General features: G+C 48.2%; 1 protein-coding gene and 1 pseudogene across 3 annotated transcripts in view; one reads left to right on the top strand and one right to left on the bottom strand.

Moving 5' to 3' along the window:
- Positions 1-4,310, bottom strand: part of LOC140898207 (uncharacterized) — a 31,741-nt gene extending 27,431 nt beyond the window's left edge. For all 3 annotated transcript variants that reach the window (XR_012154918.2, XM_073311695.2, XM_073311699.2), the window contains exons 1-2: positions 4,230-4,310; positions 1,804-1,916 (exon numbers count right to left, since the gene is read on the bottom strand). Coding sequence is in view for 2 of the 3 variants with exons in the window: in XM_073311695.2 (XP_073167796.1) it covers positions 1,804-1,837 (34 nt within the window). In the remaining variant the exon portion in view is untranslated. The remainder of the gene's footprint in view (positions 1-1,803; positions 1,917-4,229) is intronic.
- Positions 4,311-13,307: 8,997 nt separating this feature from the next.
- Positions 13,308-17,266, top strand: LOC140898116 (uncharacterized; annotated as a pseudogene).
- The last annotated feature ends 350 nt before the right edge of the window (positions 17,267-17,616 follow it).

Below are 17,616 nucleotides of genomic sequence, written 5' to 3'. Positions count from 1 at the left end.
GGGGCATAGACCAGACCGTGTGCTGCTGTGACATGATAGTGGGGCACATGATGGTGGGAGGGATAGCTCAGTGGTTTGAGCATTGGCCTGCTCAACCCAGGGTTGCGAGTTCAATCCTTGAGGGGGCCATTTAGGGGTCTGGGTCCTGCTTTGAGCAGGGGGTTGGACTAGATGACCTCCTGAGGTCCCTTCCAACCCTGATATTCTATGATTCTATGGTGGTCATTGACATGGGGGGAAGTGATAGCGGGCTTCAAATACTTGAAAGGTTGCCCTAAAAAGATGGAGGAAAAGATGTTCTCTCTTGCCACAGAGGACAGGACAAGAGGCAATGGGTTCAAACTGCAGCATAGCAGATTTACATTAAATCTCCTGACAAACTTCCTCACTGTAAGAACAGGAGGACAATGGAACAGATGCCTGGGGAGGTCGTGGAAGCTCCTTCACTGGAGGTTCAAAAGGAGGCTGGATAGCCCTCTGTCTTGAATGATTTAGATGCAACAAATCCTACATCTTGGCAAGGGGTTAGACAGGATGCCCCTTGTGGTCCCTTGTAACCCTATAGCTCTATGATTCTATGACACCAAGTGACTCCAATGCAGTTACCCCAGGGTGTGGGAGAGGCTCACAAGATGATCAGACATTCTTTTCTGCCGTCATCTGCACAGAACGCACCGTTCTTTGGTTGTCACCGTACAGACTGGCTGCACTGTGTTTGGCGAAGGGCCTGAATCTGTTGACACTCTTCACACTGGCTGCCTGTTTGCAGCTACGGACGTTCGTCTGCTTTATTACATGCAATGACATGCTTTTTCCAACTTGGGAGCCTAACACCAGGCTCCTAAATCCCTATTTCGGGTCCTAAATGGGCAGCCTGATTGTCACTCACTTCTCTTTCTCTTGCACTTGCACTTCAGTCGCAGGAGCTGAGCCCATCCCCAAATCCAGCGAGGTGCATTTAGAGTCCACCTGGATTTAGAAGCCTCGCTTTATGTCTCCGGGTTTCAACATTAAGGCTAAAGTGCTAGTTCTTTGCTGCTCTTACTCCGTGTGGGCCAGCTCCCCAGCTGGGGTCAATGGGCCGGAACTCCACTCGAGTCAATGGGGCCAGATCCCCAACTGGTGTAAATCAGTAATGCCCCATTGACTTGAATGGATTATGCTGATTTACACAAGCCGTGTGTATTGGGCATCTGCGGTACTGTGTCCCCTATAGGAGAATAAGGGATTTACACCCCAGAGACAAGACAATAGCTAAGGCAGAGAACAAATAATAAGCCACTAGCCTATTGATTGTTAGTGTGTTCTAGTACATCGTTGATTCCCCAGGGCCACATCGTGCAGAGTACTGCCTAGACAGAGACACACAGTGAGACACAGTCCCTGCCCTGAAGAGTGGATCCTCTAATTAGGGGAGACGAAGGATGGGAGAGGAAACAGAATCACGGAGAAGGAATGGGATGTGCCCAGGGTCCCACACACAGCAGGGCCCAGAAAAGAACCCAGGTGTCCTGAATCCCAGCCTGTCTCCTCTGGGCCCAGGTCCTCTCTGAAGAGGCAGCTTGTTCTGGGAAGATGTGTATAAAAACGAACCTGGAAATGCAGCTCTGCTGCCCCATTGAAGGCCCTGGGCACGTAGAGCTCAGTATCACTGCTGTGGAAGGACATGCAGAGCGTACCACCTCCCCTACACAGGTTCTGGAGATGACTGGGCTGACCGAGGGACCAGGGAAGGGCCCTGAGCAGAAGCCGAGCCGGGCGCTTCCCATGCCTCCTGGAAAGCAGCATGAGCGGGATCCTTACCCAACGAGATCACGTTCTCGTAGTTCTCCTGCATGGCGTCCCTGCAGGGGCCTCTGCAGTGAGACGTGCTCCTTGGTGAAATACACAGCCGCCTCCTCAAAGCTCACCAGCTCCTGAAACAGTCAGAAACACCCTGAGTCAGAACCTGCTGCCCCAGCCACGACCCCGCCCCCCCAGGTCTGTCACAGCTCCCCGCTGCTAGCGACGATCCTCACTGCACAGTGATGTGGCAGCACGACCACATCCATTCCTCTGCTAAGCCACTGCCTCATCCGTGTCCCCTGGTCTGCTCCTTTGCGTTGTGTTTCCCCAACCCGGGGGCGAACCGGCCCCAGCCGCTACACTGGGATGCAGCGAAAGAGAAAGGCATACACAGACTGACAGCGAAGAAGTGGGAACGTTTTGCAAGATTTTCATGGCTCAGTTTCCCTCAGTACTTTGCATTGCTTCCCAGTGGTGGGCAAGGGATGACATTTGCTCTCAGAGCAGGACTAAGACTTGGGTGTTCATATGAGTCATTGTGGACTGCATGGGTCATTAAAAGGCCAACCCATTGCAATGGAAAACACGAGAAGACAATGGAAAACCTCAGTGGGCTGCACATCGATACCTTGGAACAAGCCACCCAGAGAAAGGAACTGGACTGAGCCTCGCAGCAGGACTGGAGGGTGACCAGCACGGCATGGAGCGGGGTGTTGTGGGAGAAGCTATTTTTGCTTCTCCATGCTAACTTCAGGACTTCCAGGGCTGTGTTCAGGGGACTAACCAACCCTGCTCCGGTTTGAAAATACTGCTTGGGTGTCACTGCAAATCCTGGCTGAGGTGCATTGGGCTCTGCAGAGTGGACAGAGACATCCTGGCTGGGATGATTTAGCTGGGGATTGGTCCTGCTTTGAATCATAGAATCATAAAATATCAGGGCTGGAAGGGACCTCAGGAGGTCATCTAGTCCAACCCCCTGCTCAAAGAAGGACCAATCCCCAATTTTTGCCCCAGATCCCCTAAATGGCCCCCTCAAGGACTGAACTCACAAACCTGGGTTTAGCAGGCCAATGCTCAAACCACTGAGCTATCCCTCCTCCCAAAGCAGGGGGTTGGACTAGATGCCCTCCTGAGGTCCCTTCCAACCCTTATAGTCTATGATTCTATGACAGGTCTCTGCCCAGGAGCCTGGCTCAGCTGGACTCGGGCATGCAGCAGGGAGGCTGGAGCCCAGAGGCTCAGCCTGGGAGGAAGTGAGGCCCTGAAGAATGAGTGGGATCCCGAGGGGTCTGGCCACTGAAGGGGATCCTACAAGGGACTGTTAAAAAGCTCAGGTGTAGCACCGGTCCCATGGATCTGTGACACTGAGTACAGCAGCTAAGGCACTGGGGCGTATGGCAGGGCCGAGGGGTGGCGCTCAGGATGCAGCAAAGGGAAGCTGTGGAGGCAGCCAGCTGCAATTGTAGGTGAAAGAGGAGGCTCATAAGAGGCAAGGGCTGCCCTACAGAGCTGCCCCCGGCGAGGCAGACAGCTGGCTCCCAATAGCAGCTACAAATGTGAATTCCCCCACTGGCTGCAGTTCAGCTCTGTTCAGTTAAGCTGGATGCAAATTCAGATCTGGCGCACCTCCAGGAAGCATGGGGAAGAAGGGGGATGGAGCAGGTTCCAGGAAGGACTTTGGTCCATTTCGCAGCCCTGTTCCCCCAGGTCCTTTCCCCACAGACAGACGCTAGACTCTGTAATGCTGGGAAAACCCCCGGTTACTTTATTCCTGGGAAGACCCGGCCCCTCCCACCAGGACCAAACCCACCTAGACATTGGTACCCCCCCCCCAGCACAGAGTCTCTGAACCAAACCCCAGAAAGAAGCAGAACCAAAGGAGCTGCTCTGGGGGATCCCACTGACACTGTCCCCAGGGCAGCGCATCCCCCCAGCAGCGCGAGGACCAGGCAGAGGCAGGAACTGGCTTTTCCTCTCCCTGCGCCTCCCCTTGTCCCAGGAAAGTCAATCTGCCCGGGGTGCTGCAGGGAACGGGGCTGGGCAGGGCTGGGAGCCGGGAACCTCCCTCCCCACTGATTGCTCCTGCTGCCCCTGCCAGTCTCTGCCCCTGTCTCCCTCCTGCCCCCTCGGGCTGGGAGACTCGGTCCCTGGCCCGGCTGGGCCGTTCGCTCTCCCGGCGCTGGCTCGGCTCCTGCAGGCGCTCAGGGGGGCAGAGCCGGGGGGTCAGGGAGGGCGGCAGCTCCGGGACTCGCAGACCCCCGCCCCCGGGAGCAGAGCTGGGGCGAGGAGGGGCCGTTGGTGCAGAGTCACTTTCCTGCCCGGCCCCAGCCCTTTCCCCGGGTCTCTCCCCTCACCTGCAGGCTCCGGCTCAGGGGCCCCCGCGGAAAGCCCCCCCCCCGCTGGGCACAGAGGGGCGCTAGGGAAGGGGCTCTCCCCGCACAGACCTTGCTGGGGAGCAGCAGCGGCTCAGCCCGGGCTCCCGGCTCACTATGGATGCAGCAGCCACCGTGCGCCCTGGGAAGTGCAACCCCGGATACAATGAGCAGAAAGAGAGGCAGAGAACAGCTTCCCCTCCCTGCGCCACATGCAGAGCCCTCTAGTGGCAACAGCTGATGAAATCCAGCCCCCCCTCCTGCCTTTCCCGAGGAAGAAATTGGGCACAAGAAGAAAGACGCTTTTAAAAAGTGTAGCAGCGGGGGGTTGTGGGGGGAGCTAGGCAGAACTCTTACAAGGTGGCAGTGAGAGTCGCTGTGGGGCTAATGCTGCTCCTCTTACTATACCAAAGCCCCTGGTTCAGTGTTAGACGAAAGCCTTTCCTAGCACTCTCTGCCCTGGTCGCAGGACAGGACAAGAATCTGTGACATCCTAATACAGCTAGTCTGACCCAGTAGCAAGTGTGAAAAATCAGGACCCCTTTTTTTTTTTTGCAGGAGTCGGGGTGGATATAGTTGCATATATAAGACAAAGTCCCTAATATCGAGTAGATCCCGGTAATTACAGCCCTGCACGGATACACAATCTGTATCCATATCCGATCTGCAAACACAGTCCAGGATATAAAGCGGATAGCCCCAGAATTGCAGGGCTCTACTGATACTATCAGGATTATCAGCCTGTGGCTAAAGGAGAGTTTGACTATTCCTGGAGGTTCCATGGCATGACACAATCTTTCATTCAAGATGAATCTTTAATTCCTGGAGATGCCAGGACAATCCTGGAGGCTGGCAACGCCTAAAACCTCTGCAGATGGTGTCAGCGAGACTGTTACTGGAGACTGAGCCCAGCTCTGGTGTCCTCACTTCAAAGAGGATGTTGGAAAATTGGGCAGGGCTCAGAAAAGAGTTACCAGAATGACTGGAAGCCTGGAAAACCCACCTTACTGCCAGAGACTTGAGCAGTTCTATCTATTTAGCTCAGTGGTTTTCAACCTTTTCTCTTTGCAGACCCCTACAAAATTTCAAATGGAGATGTGGACCCCTTTGGAAATTTTAGACACAGTCTGTGGGTCCCCAGGAGTCCCCAGACCACAGGTTGAAAACCACTGATTTAGCTTATTGAAGAGAAGGTTAAGAGGTGACTCGATCACAGGCTGTAGGTGCCTGTGTGGGGAAAAGATTTCTGGTACCAGTGGGGAGAGGGGTCAGGGCACGGTCCAGTGATTGGGAGCTGAAGCTAGAGAAATTCGGACTAAGTTACAAATTTTTCACAGTGAGGAGAATTCCCTGTATAACATTGCTAACATTTGGACTTTTCTAAACACCTCTGGAGCCTTGGAGCTGCTGGATGGTTGTGCCCATACTCGGGGGCATTGTTGGGAAGGGCTCTATCTGAATGCGTTAATGATCCTGGCCACAGCCAAGGTACACTGCCCAGGCTTTCCACATGGCCTGTTCTCTTGCCATCTAGCAATCTTCATGCCATGCTGCCAATCCCAGTTCTTTTCCCTGGGCTTTTGGGGAGGGAAGGTTGTACTGGTGGCATGGCTCTTCTGGGAGCACTGGCAGGGCACGTGGAGCACTGATCTCCCTGTGTCTGGTTTGGGGACGCTGCTGTCGTTGTCAGCTGATATTTTAATAATAGTTAATAATAATTAATAATACCCACCTCTTCAATAGCACTTTGCACTAGCAGATCTCAAAGCCCTTTACCAAGGAGGTCAGGATCATTAACTCCATTTTACAGATGGGGAAACTGAGGCACGGGGCAGGGATGTGAGCCGGGAATAGAATCCAGGTCTTCGGGGTCCTGCCCTCAATTCATTAGGCCACACTGCCTCCCCTTTGCCTTACTTAATGTAAATCAAAGGCATTGGCCAGGTAGATGCCTTTTTATGCTTCACCTAAATCTAAATAAAGAAAGGGAAGTAAAAGCAAATATATCAACGGGCCAGACTGGGGTATCATTTCTGATTTTGGTGGGGGGAGGGGCAACTTTAACTGTCATTCCAGGGGCTACTTAGGCACTTGAAAACTCTAGTATTTGGCAGATAACTTAGCAATTAGCTGACAGGAGCACTATATCTAATTCCTATATAAACAAAAGAAAATTAAATAAGTATTAGACCCACTCAGCTCCTACACTAACATGTTCTGACATCTTGTGTCAAGTCACTTAAGGGACACTGGTTAGGTTTAGAATTTTTATGTATATTCTTACTTTGTTACTAACTCTATGAAGAGAGAGACTCCGTCAGGACTCCTGGTTTCTATCTCAGCTCTTGGAGGGGAGTGGGGTTTAGTGGGTTACAGCAGGAGGACAGATACATCTGGGTTATATATAAGAATATCACAATGGCCATACTGGCTAAGGCCAATGGTCCATCTAGACCAGTATCATGTCTTCCAACAGTGGCTAATGCCAGGTGCTTCAGAGGGAATGAACAGAACAGGTAATCATCAGGTGATCTATCCTTTGTCTCCCACTCCCAGGTTCTGGCAAACAAAGGCTGCTAGGGATACACAGAACATGGTGTTGCATCCCTGCCCATTCTGGCTAATAGCCATAGATAGACCTATCCTCCATGAACTTATCTAGTTCTTTTTTTAACCCTGTTATAGTTTTGGCCTTCACAACATCCCCTGCCAAAGAGTTCTACAAGTTAACTGTGAAGAAATACTTTCTTTTGTTTGTTTTAAATCTGCTGCCTATCAATTTCATTGGGTGACCCATCGTTCTTGTGTTATGGGAAGGAGTAAATAACATTTCCTTATTCAATTTTTCCACACAATTTGTGATTTTGTAGACCTCTATCATATCCCCCTTTAGTCATCTCTTTTCCAAGTTGAAAAGGCCCAATTTTTTTAATCTCTCCTCATACAGAAGCTGTTCCATACCCCTCATCATTTCTGTTGCCCTTCTCTGTACCTTTTCCAATTCCATTATCTCTTTTTTGTGATGGGGCGACCACATCTGCATGCAGTATTCAAAATGTGAGTGTACCATGGATTTATAGAGAGGCAATATGATATTTTCTGTTGTATTAACTATCCCTTTCTTAATGATTCTCAACATTTTGTTTGCTTTTTTGACGGCTGCTGCACATTGAGAGGATGTTTTCAGGGAACTACCCATGATGACTCCAAGATCTCTTCCTTGGTGGGTAACAGCTAATTTAGACCCCATCATTTTGTATGTATAGTTGGGATTATATTTTACCATGTGCATTAATTTGCATTTATCAACATTGAATTTCATCTGCCATTTTGTTGCCCAGTCACCCACTTTTGTGAGATCCATTTGTAACTCTTTGCAGTCAGCTTTAGACTTAACTGTCTTGAGTAATTTTAGCGTAAGCTTTTGTGGGTAAAAAACCCCACTTCAGATGCATGGAGTGAAAATTACACATACAGGCATAAATATACTGACACATGAAGAGAAAGGAGTTACCTTACAAGTGGAGAACCAGTGTTGACAAGGCCAATTCACTCAGGGTGGATGTGGTCCACTCCCAATAATTGAGGAGGAGGTGTCAATACCAAGAGAGGGAAAATTGCTTTTGTAGTGAGCCAGCCACTCCCAGTCCCTATTCAAGCCCAAATTAATGGTGTTAAGTTTGCAAATGAATTGTAGCTCTGCAAAAACAATGAGGAGTCCGGTGGCACCTTAAAGATTAACAGATTTATTTGGACATAAGCTTCTGTGGGTAAAAAACCCCACTTCTTCAGATGCAACTGTTTTCATTGTTTTTGTGGATACAGACTAACATGGCTACCCCTCTGATACTGTAGCTCTGTAGTTTCTCTTTGAAGTCTGTTTTTGAAGTTTTTTGGTTGAAGGATGGCTACTTTTAAACCTGTTATTGAATGTCCAGGGAGATTGAAGTGTTCTATTACTGGCTTTTGTATGTTATGTTGTATGTTGACTTTATCCTCACCCACAACCATTTCAGATTTGGGGACAACTTATACCTTCAAGTCAGCAGCACTGCTATGGGTACCCGCATGGCCCCACAGTATGCCAACATTTTTATGGCTGACTTAGAACAACGCTTCCTCAGCTCTCGTCCCCTAATGCCCCTACTCTACTTGTGCTACATTGATGACATCTTCATCATATGGACCCATGGGAAGGAGGCCCTGGAAGAATTCCACCATGATTTCAACAATTTCCACCCCACCATCAACCTCAGCCTGGACCAGTCCACACAAGAGATCCACTTCCTGGACACTACAGTGCAAATAAGTGATGGTCACATAAACACCACCCTATACCGGAAACCTACTGACCGCTATACTTACCTACATGCCTCTAACTTCCATCCAGGACACATCACACGATCCATTGTCTAAAGCCAAGCCCTAAGATACAACCGCATTTGCTCCAATCCCTCAGACAGAGAAAAACACCTTCAAGATCTTTATCAAGCATTCTTAAAACTACAATACTCACCTGGGGAAGTGAGGAAACAGATTGACAGAGTGAGATGGGTACCCAGAAGTCATCTACTACAGGACAGGCCCAACAAGGAAAATAACAGAACACCACTGGCCATCACGTACAGCCCTCAGCTAAAACCTCTCCAGCACATCATCAACGGTCTACAGCCTGTCGTGGAAAATGAGCCCCCACTTTCACAGACCTTGGGAGGCAGGCCAGTCCTCACTTACAGACAGCCCCCAAGCCTGAAGCAAATACTCACCAGCAACTACACACCACACCACAGAAACACTAACCCAGGAACCAATCCCTATAACAAACCCTGTTGCCTTCTCTGTCCCCCATATCTACTCTAGCGACACCATCAGAGGACCCAACCACATGAGCCACACCATCAGGGGCTCATTCACCTGCACATCTACTAATGTGATATATGCCATGATGTGCCAGCAATGCCCTTCTGCCATGTACATTGGCCAGACCAGACAGTCTCTACATAAAAGAATAAATGGACACAAATCAGACATCAGGAATGGTAACATACAAAAGCCAGTAGGAGAACACTTCAATGTCCCTGGACATTCAATAACAGATTTAAAAGTAGCCATTCTTCAATAAAAAACTTCAAAAACAGACTTCAAAAAGAAACTGGAGAGCTACAATTTATTTGCAAACTTAACACCATTAATTTGGGCTTGAATAGGGACTGGGAGTGGCTGGCTCACTACAAAAGCAATTTTCCCTCTCTTGGTATTGACACCTCCTCCTCAGTTATTGGGAGTGGACCACATCCACCCTGAGTGAATTGTCCTTGTCAGCACTGGTTCTCCACTTGTAAGGTAACTTCCTTCTCTTCATGTGCCAATATATTTATGCCTGTATCTGTAATTTTCACTCCATGCATCTGAAGAAGTGGGGGGGTTTACGCACGAAAGCTTATGCTAAAATTACTCAAGACAGTTAAGTCTAAAGCTGACTGCAAAGAGTTACAAATGGATCTAAGGTCAGATACTAAGGTCAGAAGGGACCATTATGATCACCTAATCTAACCTCCTGCACAACACAGGCCACAGAATCTCACCCACCCACTCCTGAAAAACCTCCCCTATGTCTGAGCTATTGAAGTCCTCAAATCATGGTTTAAAGACTTCAAGGAGCAGAGAATCCTCCAGCAAGTGACCTGTGCCCCATGCTACAGAGGAAGGTGAAAAACCTCCAGGGCCTCTTCCAGTCTGCCCTCGAGGAAAATTCCTCACCGACCCCAAATAAGTCGATCAGCTAAACCCTGAGCATATGGGCAAGATTCACCAGCCAGATACTACAGAAGAATCTTTCCTGGGTAACTCAGATCCCACCCCATCTAACATCCCATCACAGGCCATTAGGCCTATTTACCATGAATATTTAAAGATCAATTAATTACCAAAATCATGTTATCCCATCATACCATCTCCTCCATAAACTTATCGAGTTTAATCTTAAATCCAGATAGATCTTTTGCCCCCACTGCTTCCCTTGAAAGGCTATTCCAAAACTTCTCTCCTCTGATGGTTAGAAACCTTTGTCTAATTTCAAGTCTAAACTTCCTGGTGGCCAGTTTATATCCATTTGTTCTTGTGTCCACATTGGTACTGAGCTTAAATAATTCCTCTCTCTCTTCGGTATTTATCCCTCTGATATATTTATAGAGAGCAATCATATCTCCCCTCAACCTTCTTTTAGTTAGGCTAAACAAGCCAAGCTCCTTGAGTATCCTTTCATAAGACAAGTTTTCCATTCCTCGGATCATCCTAGTAGTCCTTCTCTGTACCTGTTCCAGTTTGAATTCATCTTTCTTAAACATGGGAGACCAGAACTGCACACAGTATTCCAGGTGAGGACTCACCAGTGCCTTGTATAACGGTACTAAAATCTCCTTATCCCTACTGGAAATACCTCTCCTGATGCATCCCAAGACTGCATTAACTTTTTTCACAGCCATATCACATTGGCGGCTCATAGTCGTCCTATGATCAACCAATACTCCAAGGTCCTTCTCCTCCTCCGTTACTTCTAATTGATGCGTCCCCAGCTTATAACTAAAATTCTTGTTATTAATCCCTAAATGCATAACCTTACACTTCTCACTATTAAATTTCATCCTATAACTGGAGTAATAGTAATAGGATGAAATGTAATAGTAAGAAGTGTAAGGTTATGCATTTAGATCAAAGAGAGAGATCTGGATCCCAGGTTAAGCAGGTCCCTTTTCCCTAGGTAAGGTAACAGGGAAGGGTTTTGTTTTTTTTTATGTTTTTGTATATTTATTTCTACAACCATGATGGCTAAAAAAACAGTATTTCATTTCAAACAAAATTGTACAATTAGGAACCACTGAATGTTCCCCACAACACACAGTTTTTTAACAGTTGTAACTTCTCTTCTTCCCCCTCACCTACTATTAAGGATAGATTGCACAAAGAAGAACTTCTCCGATAGATAGCAGTACATGAAGCTGTAACAATCTGCTCATCGAAGGCAGATATATTAGCCCCACGTTAAGTAGGTCCCTTTTCCCTGGGTAAGGTAACAGGGAAGGTTCCAGAACATTCAGGAACTTTCTGGAAACAATTAAGGCAAACAGGCTGATTACAACACCTGCAGCCAATCAAGAAGCTGCTAGAATCAATTAAGGCAGGCTAATCAGGGCACCTGGGTTTAAAAAGGAGCTCACTTCAGTTTGTGGCATGCGTGCGAGGAGCTGGGAGCAAGAGGCGCAAGGAGCTGAGAGTCAGAAGGCGTACTACTGGAGGACTGAGGAGTACAAGCATTAGCAGACATCAAGAGGAAGGTCCTGTGGTGAGAATAAAGAAGGTGTTCGGAGGAGGCCATGGGGAAGTAGCCCAGGGAGTTGTAGCTGTCACGCAGCTGTTACAGGAGCCACTGTAGACCGCTACAATCCACAGGGCCCTGGGCTGGAACCCGGAGTAGAGGGCGAGCCTGGGTTCCCTCCATCCCCCCAACTCCCTACTTGATACTGGAGGAGTTGAACTGGACTGTAGGTTCCACCAGAGGGGAAGGTCTCTGGCCTGTTCCCCAATCCACTAGGTGGATCAGCATAGACTGCAGGGATTGTTCTTTTTCCTTTCCCCATGCTGGCCAGTGATGAGGCTAACTGAGTGAACGGCAGATTTGAGCCATAAAAGTGGCCAAACTGAGGGCTGCTGTGAACCTCTGAGGTGAGAAAATCCGCCAATAAATGCAGGACCCACCAAGGTAGAGGAGGAACTTTGTCACAGTATGCTCAATGCAGGAATAGCTGGTTAATTTTCTCTGGCCTGTGTTTTATGCAGGCAGTCAGGCTAATTGAACGTAATTGTCCTTTGGGCCTTCACATGTCTGATTCTGAGTCTTCAGGACTGTAGATTACCCGGATACCCAATTAGTCTTTTCTCTGGACTCAGGTCCCAGTTACAACAAGCATCCCTCTTCAGCGAAGAACTGGTGTGGGCTTAACTCCCAGTAAAGTCAGTGGGGCTCAAGCTGTGAGCTGGAGTCCACAGGGGGGGCACCTTGGAGATAATTCAGATGGGATTGGTGAGATTTGTCGGGCGGAGGAGTCTCCCACGTTTGAGCCCACGGGATCAGAGGTTGGAGAATAATTGCTCCTCCTGCCGAGCTTTCCTCTCTAGGTGTGTGAAGCAGGCTGAGGGAGCAAGGAGACCCAGCACCAGGCCTATGGTGTCTGCCCCTCTGTGGGGGCAGAGTGGGTCTCCTGAGTGATGGAGAAGGGCTCATTGACCCTTCACCACCTAGCTGTAGTCCATTGTGACCCCATGGAAGGAGGATCTTCCCTCCCTGTGCTGAACTGGGAAGAGGTGTTTAATTATCTTATTTCCAGGCCCTGGTTGGCATTTCTTCTGTTTATTTCTTCACCACTTGTACTGAGGAAGCACCTAAAGGCCCCAATAAAGGCTCACAGCCCCAGAGAACCAGGTGCTGCATGGATAAATAGGGACAGTCCCCAAACCAAATTGTTCACACTCTGAGTAATAGTTTCTTTTTCTGGCTTGTGTTTTAGAGGGATATGGGGGCGGGGGAAGAAGAGGGGTTTCATTGGCAATGAGGAGGCTTAGTTGCAAACTAGATACCTAGAGCGTGTAGCAGCTCTGCTCAACTCCCCAGGGGAGTAAGTCAGGTTCATTCCCCTAGGCAGAGTGGATGAAGCCTTGCTCAAGACAAGTGCATCATGGGATCTTGTACCATTTATGGCCTAGTCCCTGTAGGCTGGGGTTAGGGAGAGGAAGGCGCCTCCCTGGGTGGGCTGCTCATATTCTGGGTCTGGAATACTACTAACAGCCCTTACCCTAACGAACAAGATCAATTCTTGTTTCCTTTCCCCTCCCCCGCCCCCCTCCCTGCAATCCCCCAAGCAGGATTTCCAATTTCCAAACCAGATGTGATCTCCCGGTTGGAACAAGGGGAGGAGCTGTGGGTCCTCTGGCTCCAGGATTAGGAGGAAAGGGGAATCCCAGGAGACATCCACACAGGTGAGGAATCAACTAAAGTGACTTCATTTTCATATTTGCATGGCAGGCATCCTTAATGGATTTTCACCAAACATGTCTGACTGAAAAAACCCCTCTCCTCCTCCACATCCGGATGAGATGGGGAGGCAGAATTGGTCCACCTCCTCTGGGGAAGGTTTGCAGGGGATTTATCCCTGATTGATTTATACATTTATTTATCTCCCCAGGGTTATTTTGGTTTCTTCTGCCTTGTCTCACCTAGGTCAGGATTGCCCTGGCAGGTGAGACATCCTCACAGGAGACATCACTCATGGTTTCCCACTCACCTGGCAGTAGCTCGCTTTTTCTCTGAGTGTCTTGATGGGATGTGGAGGCAGAATCAATCCCCTCCTTCCTTTCCAGTGAGGAAGGGTTTTGAGGGGAAATCATTATTAGAGTTTGTTCCTTGCTTACCCTCCCCCCCCACCCCCACCACTCCCGGCCCAGGGAGTGACTCCTGCCTGGATTCTCTCTGTCCCAGCAGGTGATGGGACGGTGAGTGAGAACCAGGAGGAGACCCCTCAGCAGGAAGGTCCTGAGCAAGTGCAACCACAGGGGACGGTATCAGGAAGAGCTGAAAGGGATGTTTCCCAGAGTCCAGAGCTGGGAGAAGCCCATGAAAGGTGGCACAGGCCAGAGAGGCAGCAGAGAATCCAGCCAGCAGAGAGATTGAGTAAATCCACTCACAGGAGCAGAGGAGTCAAGAAAATCAAAGAAACTGTTCAGGCGAGGATGCCTCCTGAAGAGAGACCCTACAAGTGCAGTGCCTGTGCGAAAAGCTTCCACTGGAGATCAGTCCTTATTACTCACCAGAGAATCCACACTGGAGAGAAGCCCTATAAAGGCAATAACTGCGGGAAAAGCTTCAGTGACAGCTTAGCCCTCACTAAACACCAGAGAATCCACATAGGGAGAGACCCTACAAATGCAATGAGTGTGGGATAAGCTTCAGTCACCACTCGGCCCTTGTTACTCACCAGAGAATACACACAGGAGAGAGACCCTACACGTGTGATGACTGTGGGAAAAGCTTCCACTGGTGATCAGCCCATATTACTCACCGGAAAATCCACATGGGAGAAAAACCTTACAATTGCCCTGACTGTGAGAAAAGCTTCAGACAGCAGTCAAACCTTTTTAAACTTTACAGAATCCACATGGGAGAGAAGCCCTGTAAATGCCCCAACTGTGGTAAAGTCTTCACTTGGAGCTCCCGCCTTATTGAACATCAGAGAATGCACACTGGAGAGAGACCCTATAGGTGTCCCAATGGTGGGAAACGCCTATAGGGTTGGGATAGGGCAGGGGGTAGGGATAGCTCAGTGGTTTGAGCATTGGCCTGCTAAACCCAGGGTTGTGAGTTCAATCCCTGAGGGGGCCATTTAGGGATCTGGGGCAAAAATTGGGGATTAGTCCTGCTTTAAAGAGGGGGTTGGACTAGATGACCTCCTGAGGTCCCTTCCAACCTTGATATTCTATGATTCTTTGTCAGCTCAATCCTCATTCACCATCAGAGAATCCACACTGGAGAGTGACCCGATAAATGTCCCAAGTGTGGGCAAAGCTTTGTTCGACAATCACAACTGGTTATACATCAGAGAATCCACACAGGAGAGAAGTCTTATAAATGCAATGAGTGCGGGAAAAACTTCAGTGACAGATCAGACCTCACTAAGCACCAGAGAGAAAACACCGGAGAGAAGCCCTACAAGTGCCCCAAGTGCAGGAAAAGCTTCTGTTTCCAATCAGACCTCACTAAAGTCTGGGGGGAGGGGTAGCTCAGTGGTTTGAGCATTGGCCTGCTAAACCCAGGGTTGTGAGTTCAATCCTTGAGGGAGCCATTTGGGATCTGGGGCAAAAATTGGGGATTGGTCCTGCTTTGAGCAGGGGGTTGGACTAGATGACCTCCTGAGGTCCCTTCCAACCCTGATATTCTATGATTCTAAACATCAGAGAATCCACGCAGGAGAGAAGCCCTTCAGTTGCTCCAAATGTGGGAAAAGCTTCGGTCGGAGATCTGACCTTATTATACACCAGAGAATCCACACAGGAGAGAGATCTTGAGTGTGAAAAAAGCTTCAGTGACAGATCAGACCTCATTAAACATCAGAAAAAACACACAGAAGAAAAGCCCTACAAATGCCTTGAGTGTGAGAAAAGCTCGGATCGGCACTCAAACTTTATTATGCATCAGAGAATCCACACAGTTTCCATGGTATGCATCCGATGAAGTGAGCTGTAGCTCACGAAAGCTCATGCTCAAATAAATTGGTTAGTCTCTAAGGTGCCACAAGTCCTCCTTTTCTTTTTGTGAATACAGACTAACACGGCTGTTACTCTGAAACCACACAGGAGAGAAACCCTACAATTGCCTGGACTGTGGGAAAAGCTTCAATCACAGCTCAACCCTCACTACGCACCAGAGGATCCACACGGGTGAGAAGCCATACAAATGCCCTGAGTGTGGAAAAAGCTACAGGGACAACTCAGCCTTCATTAGGCATCAGAGAATCCACACAAAAGTGAAATGCTGGAAGTGTCCGTGTCTTGTGAATAACACCTGTGCCGATTCCCATGAATCTCAGAGGTCAGGCCAGGCTGAAGCAGCCACATGATGAGGACATGCAATAGTTATTAAAACAGAGAATGAAACTGCCTTCCTGGAATAGCGCTGTGCAGAGCAAGAGGCTGAAATAGGATTCCCACATCATGACTGGATTTGATTATTATGTCTCAAGAAGCTCCGAACATCCTCTGTTCAGTTCCTACATTTAAGTTTAATTACCCACAACTGGTCAGTTCACTCTCTAATTTAGGGATGTTCTTGTATTCCTTGCTGACACTAAACTCTCACATAGCAACAATCCACAAGTAACAGTTTCTATCATCTCTGGTTGGCTAGAAGACGTCATCCCATCCTAGTGGATGAGGACCTCGCTCCCTCAGCCACATTTTTGTCACTGCTCGGCTGGACTACAACAATGTGATATACCTGGGCATGAACCCATCAGCATGTAGGAAATTCCAACTACTACAGAACACTGCAGCTTGTCTGCTCAGCAACACAGGCTATCGCAGATACATCAGGCCATAGAACATCAAATCAAGTTCAAGATCTCAGTCCTTATCTCCATGTCCAGGGCCTAGGATATCTAAAACGCCATCTAAAGCTCCAGGATGAAAACCACAATCTAGTGGCCAGCCAGATTGGTCACAGAGGGGAGCTGGGCTCTGTCGGTTGTGATCCGAGGCTCCTAGGATTGTTGGCAAGACTAACCCAAAGTCCCATGGCAAAGCACCCTGGTCGTATAATCCTTTCTCTTAGTTGAAGTCTATGGATTTTGCTGTGTCATTTTATGACTGGTTACTCCTCAGTCGGTGTTATGTTTTGATGGTTAGCATTCCAAAACACCTCCGGGAGGGTCATCCTGTCCTGGTTTCGATTCAATCAATTATCTTGTGTTTAGGGATGCTAGCCTCCAACTCAGGGTCGTCAATCTGCCCTTCCTCAATCATGGATGCGCGTTGATGGTTTTCTGGTGTTCTTAAGCATCTTCACTCCTCCTCCCTTGACCATCCGACTCTAACAATGGCCTTCACACCTTATCCTTTCCTGATGCATACATTCTTCATTCACACAAACAGTTCTTTACAGGGACCTTCAAAGGTATACGAATAACAGTGTTTTATGTTGAACAAGAAAGGCATAGTAAATTAAATTTTACTAAATCTTTTAACTATCTTGCCTTCCATTGGGGCCTGGACCTTCAAAATTCCTCTAATCTAACTAACATAGGTCCTGTCTTTTTACTTACAAGGCATGAATAAAAAGAAAATGGCTAATACTAATATCAACTATTCTATTCATTAATTCTAATACCTTACCCCTTACTACAAAACATGCAATGTGTATAACAAAACATAATCAATTATATAGCACAGTACCTAAGGTACAACAGTATGGCCTGGCAATGTGCATGCCAAATAAGAGCACTCTTCTCTGTGCCTTAAATGCTCTTTCCTTATCCCTACAGATCAGCAGTAAGAGCAACGCATAATGAATGGACTTTTGCAGCAATTGGTCTGAGCCCAAGAGGTTAACAATGTAGCCACAAATGCCTTATTATCTGTATGCAATATGAAATGGCTCTGTAGCCTCATTTGGGCAATTATCACCTCTGACAGTTAGAGGTGCTGGAACTGCGGGTGCTGTTGCACCCCCTGGCTTGAAGTAGTAATAAAAAACACCAAATCAATTGTCTCCCTCAGCAGCACCCTCACTATAGAAATTGTTCTAGCACCCCTGCTGACAGCAAGCATTTAGAAATGTAAAGGAAGCTAAAAGCTCAGGGCCCTGATCACACTGTGAACCAAAGGACTTTCTCTGTTGCTTTTCCTCTTGTAACTG

The sequence above is a fragment of the Lepidochelys kempii genome, chromosome 14 (genome assembly GCF_965140285.1).
Source record: "Lepidochelys kempii isolate rLepKem1 chromosome 14, rLepKem1.hap1, whole genome shotgun sequence".
Taxonomy (NCBI): Eukaryota; Metazoa; Chordata; order Testudines; family Cheloniidae; genus Lepidochelys; species Lepidochelys kempii.
This window is presented reverse-complemented; position numbering and strand designations above follow the sequence as displayed.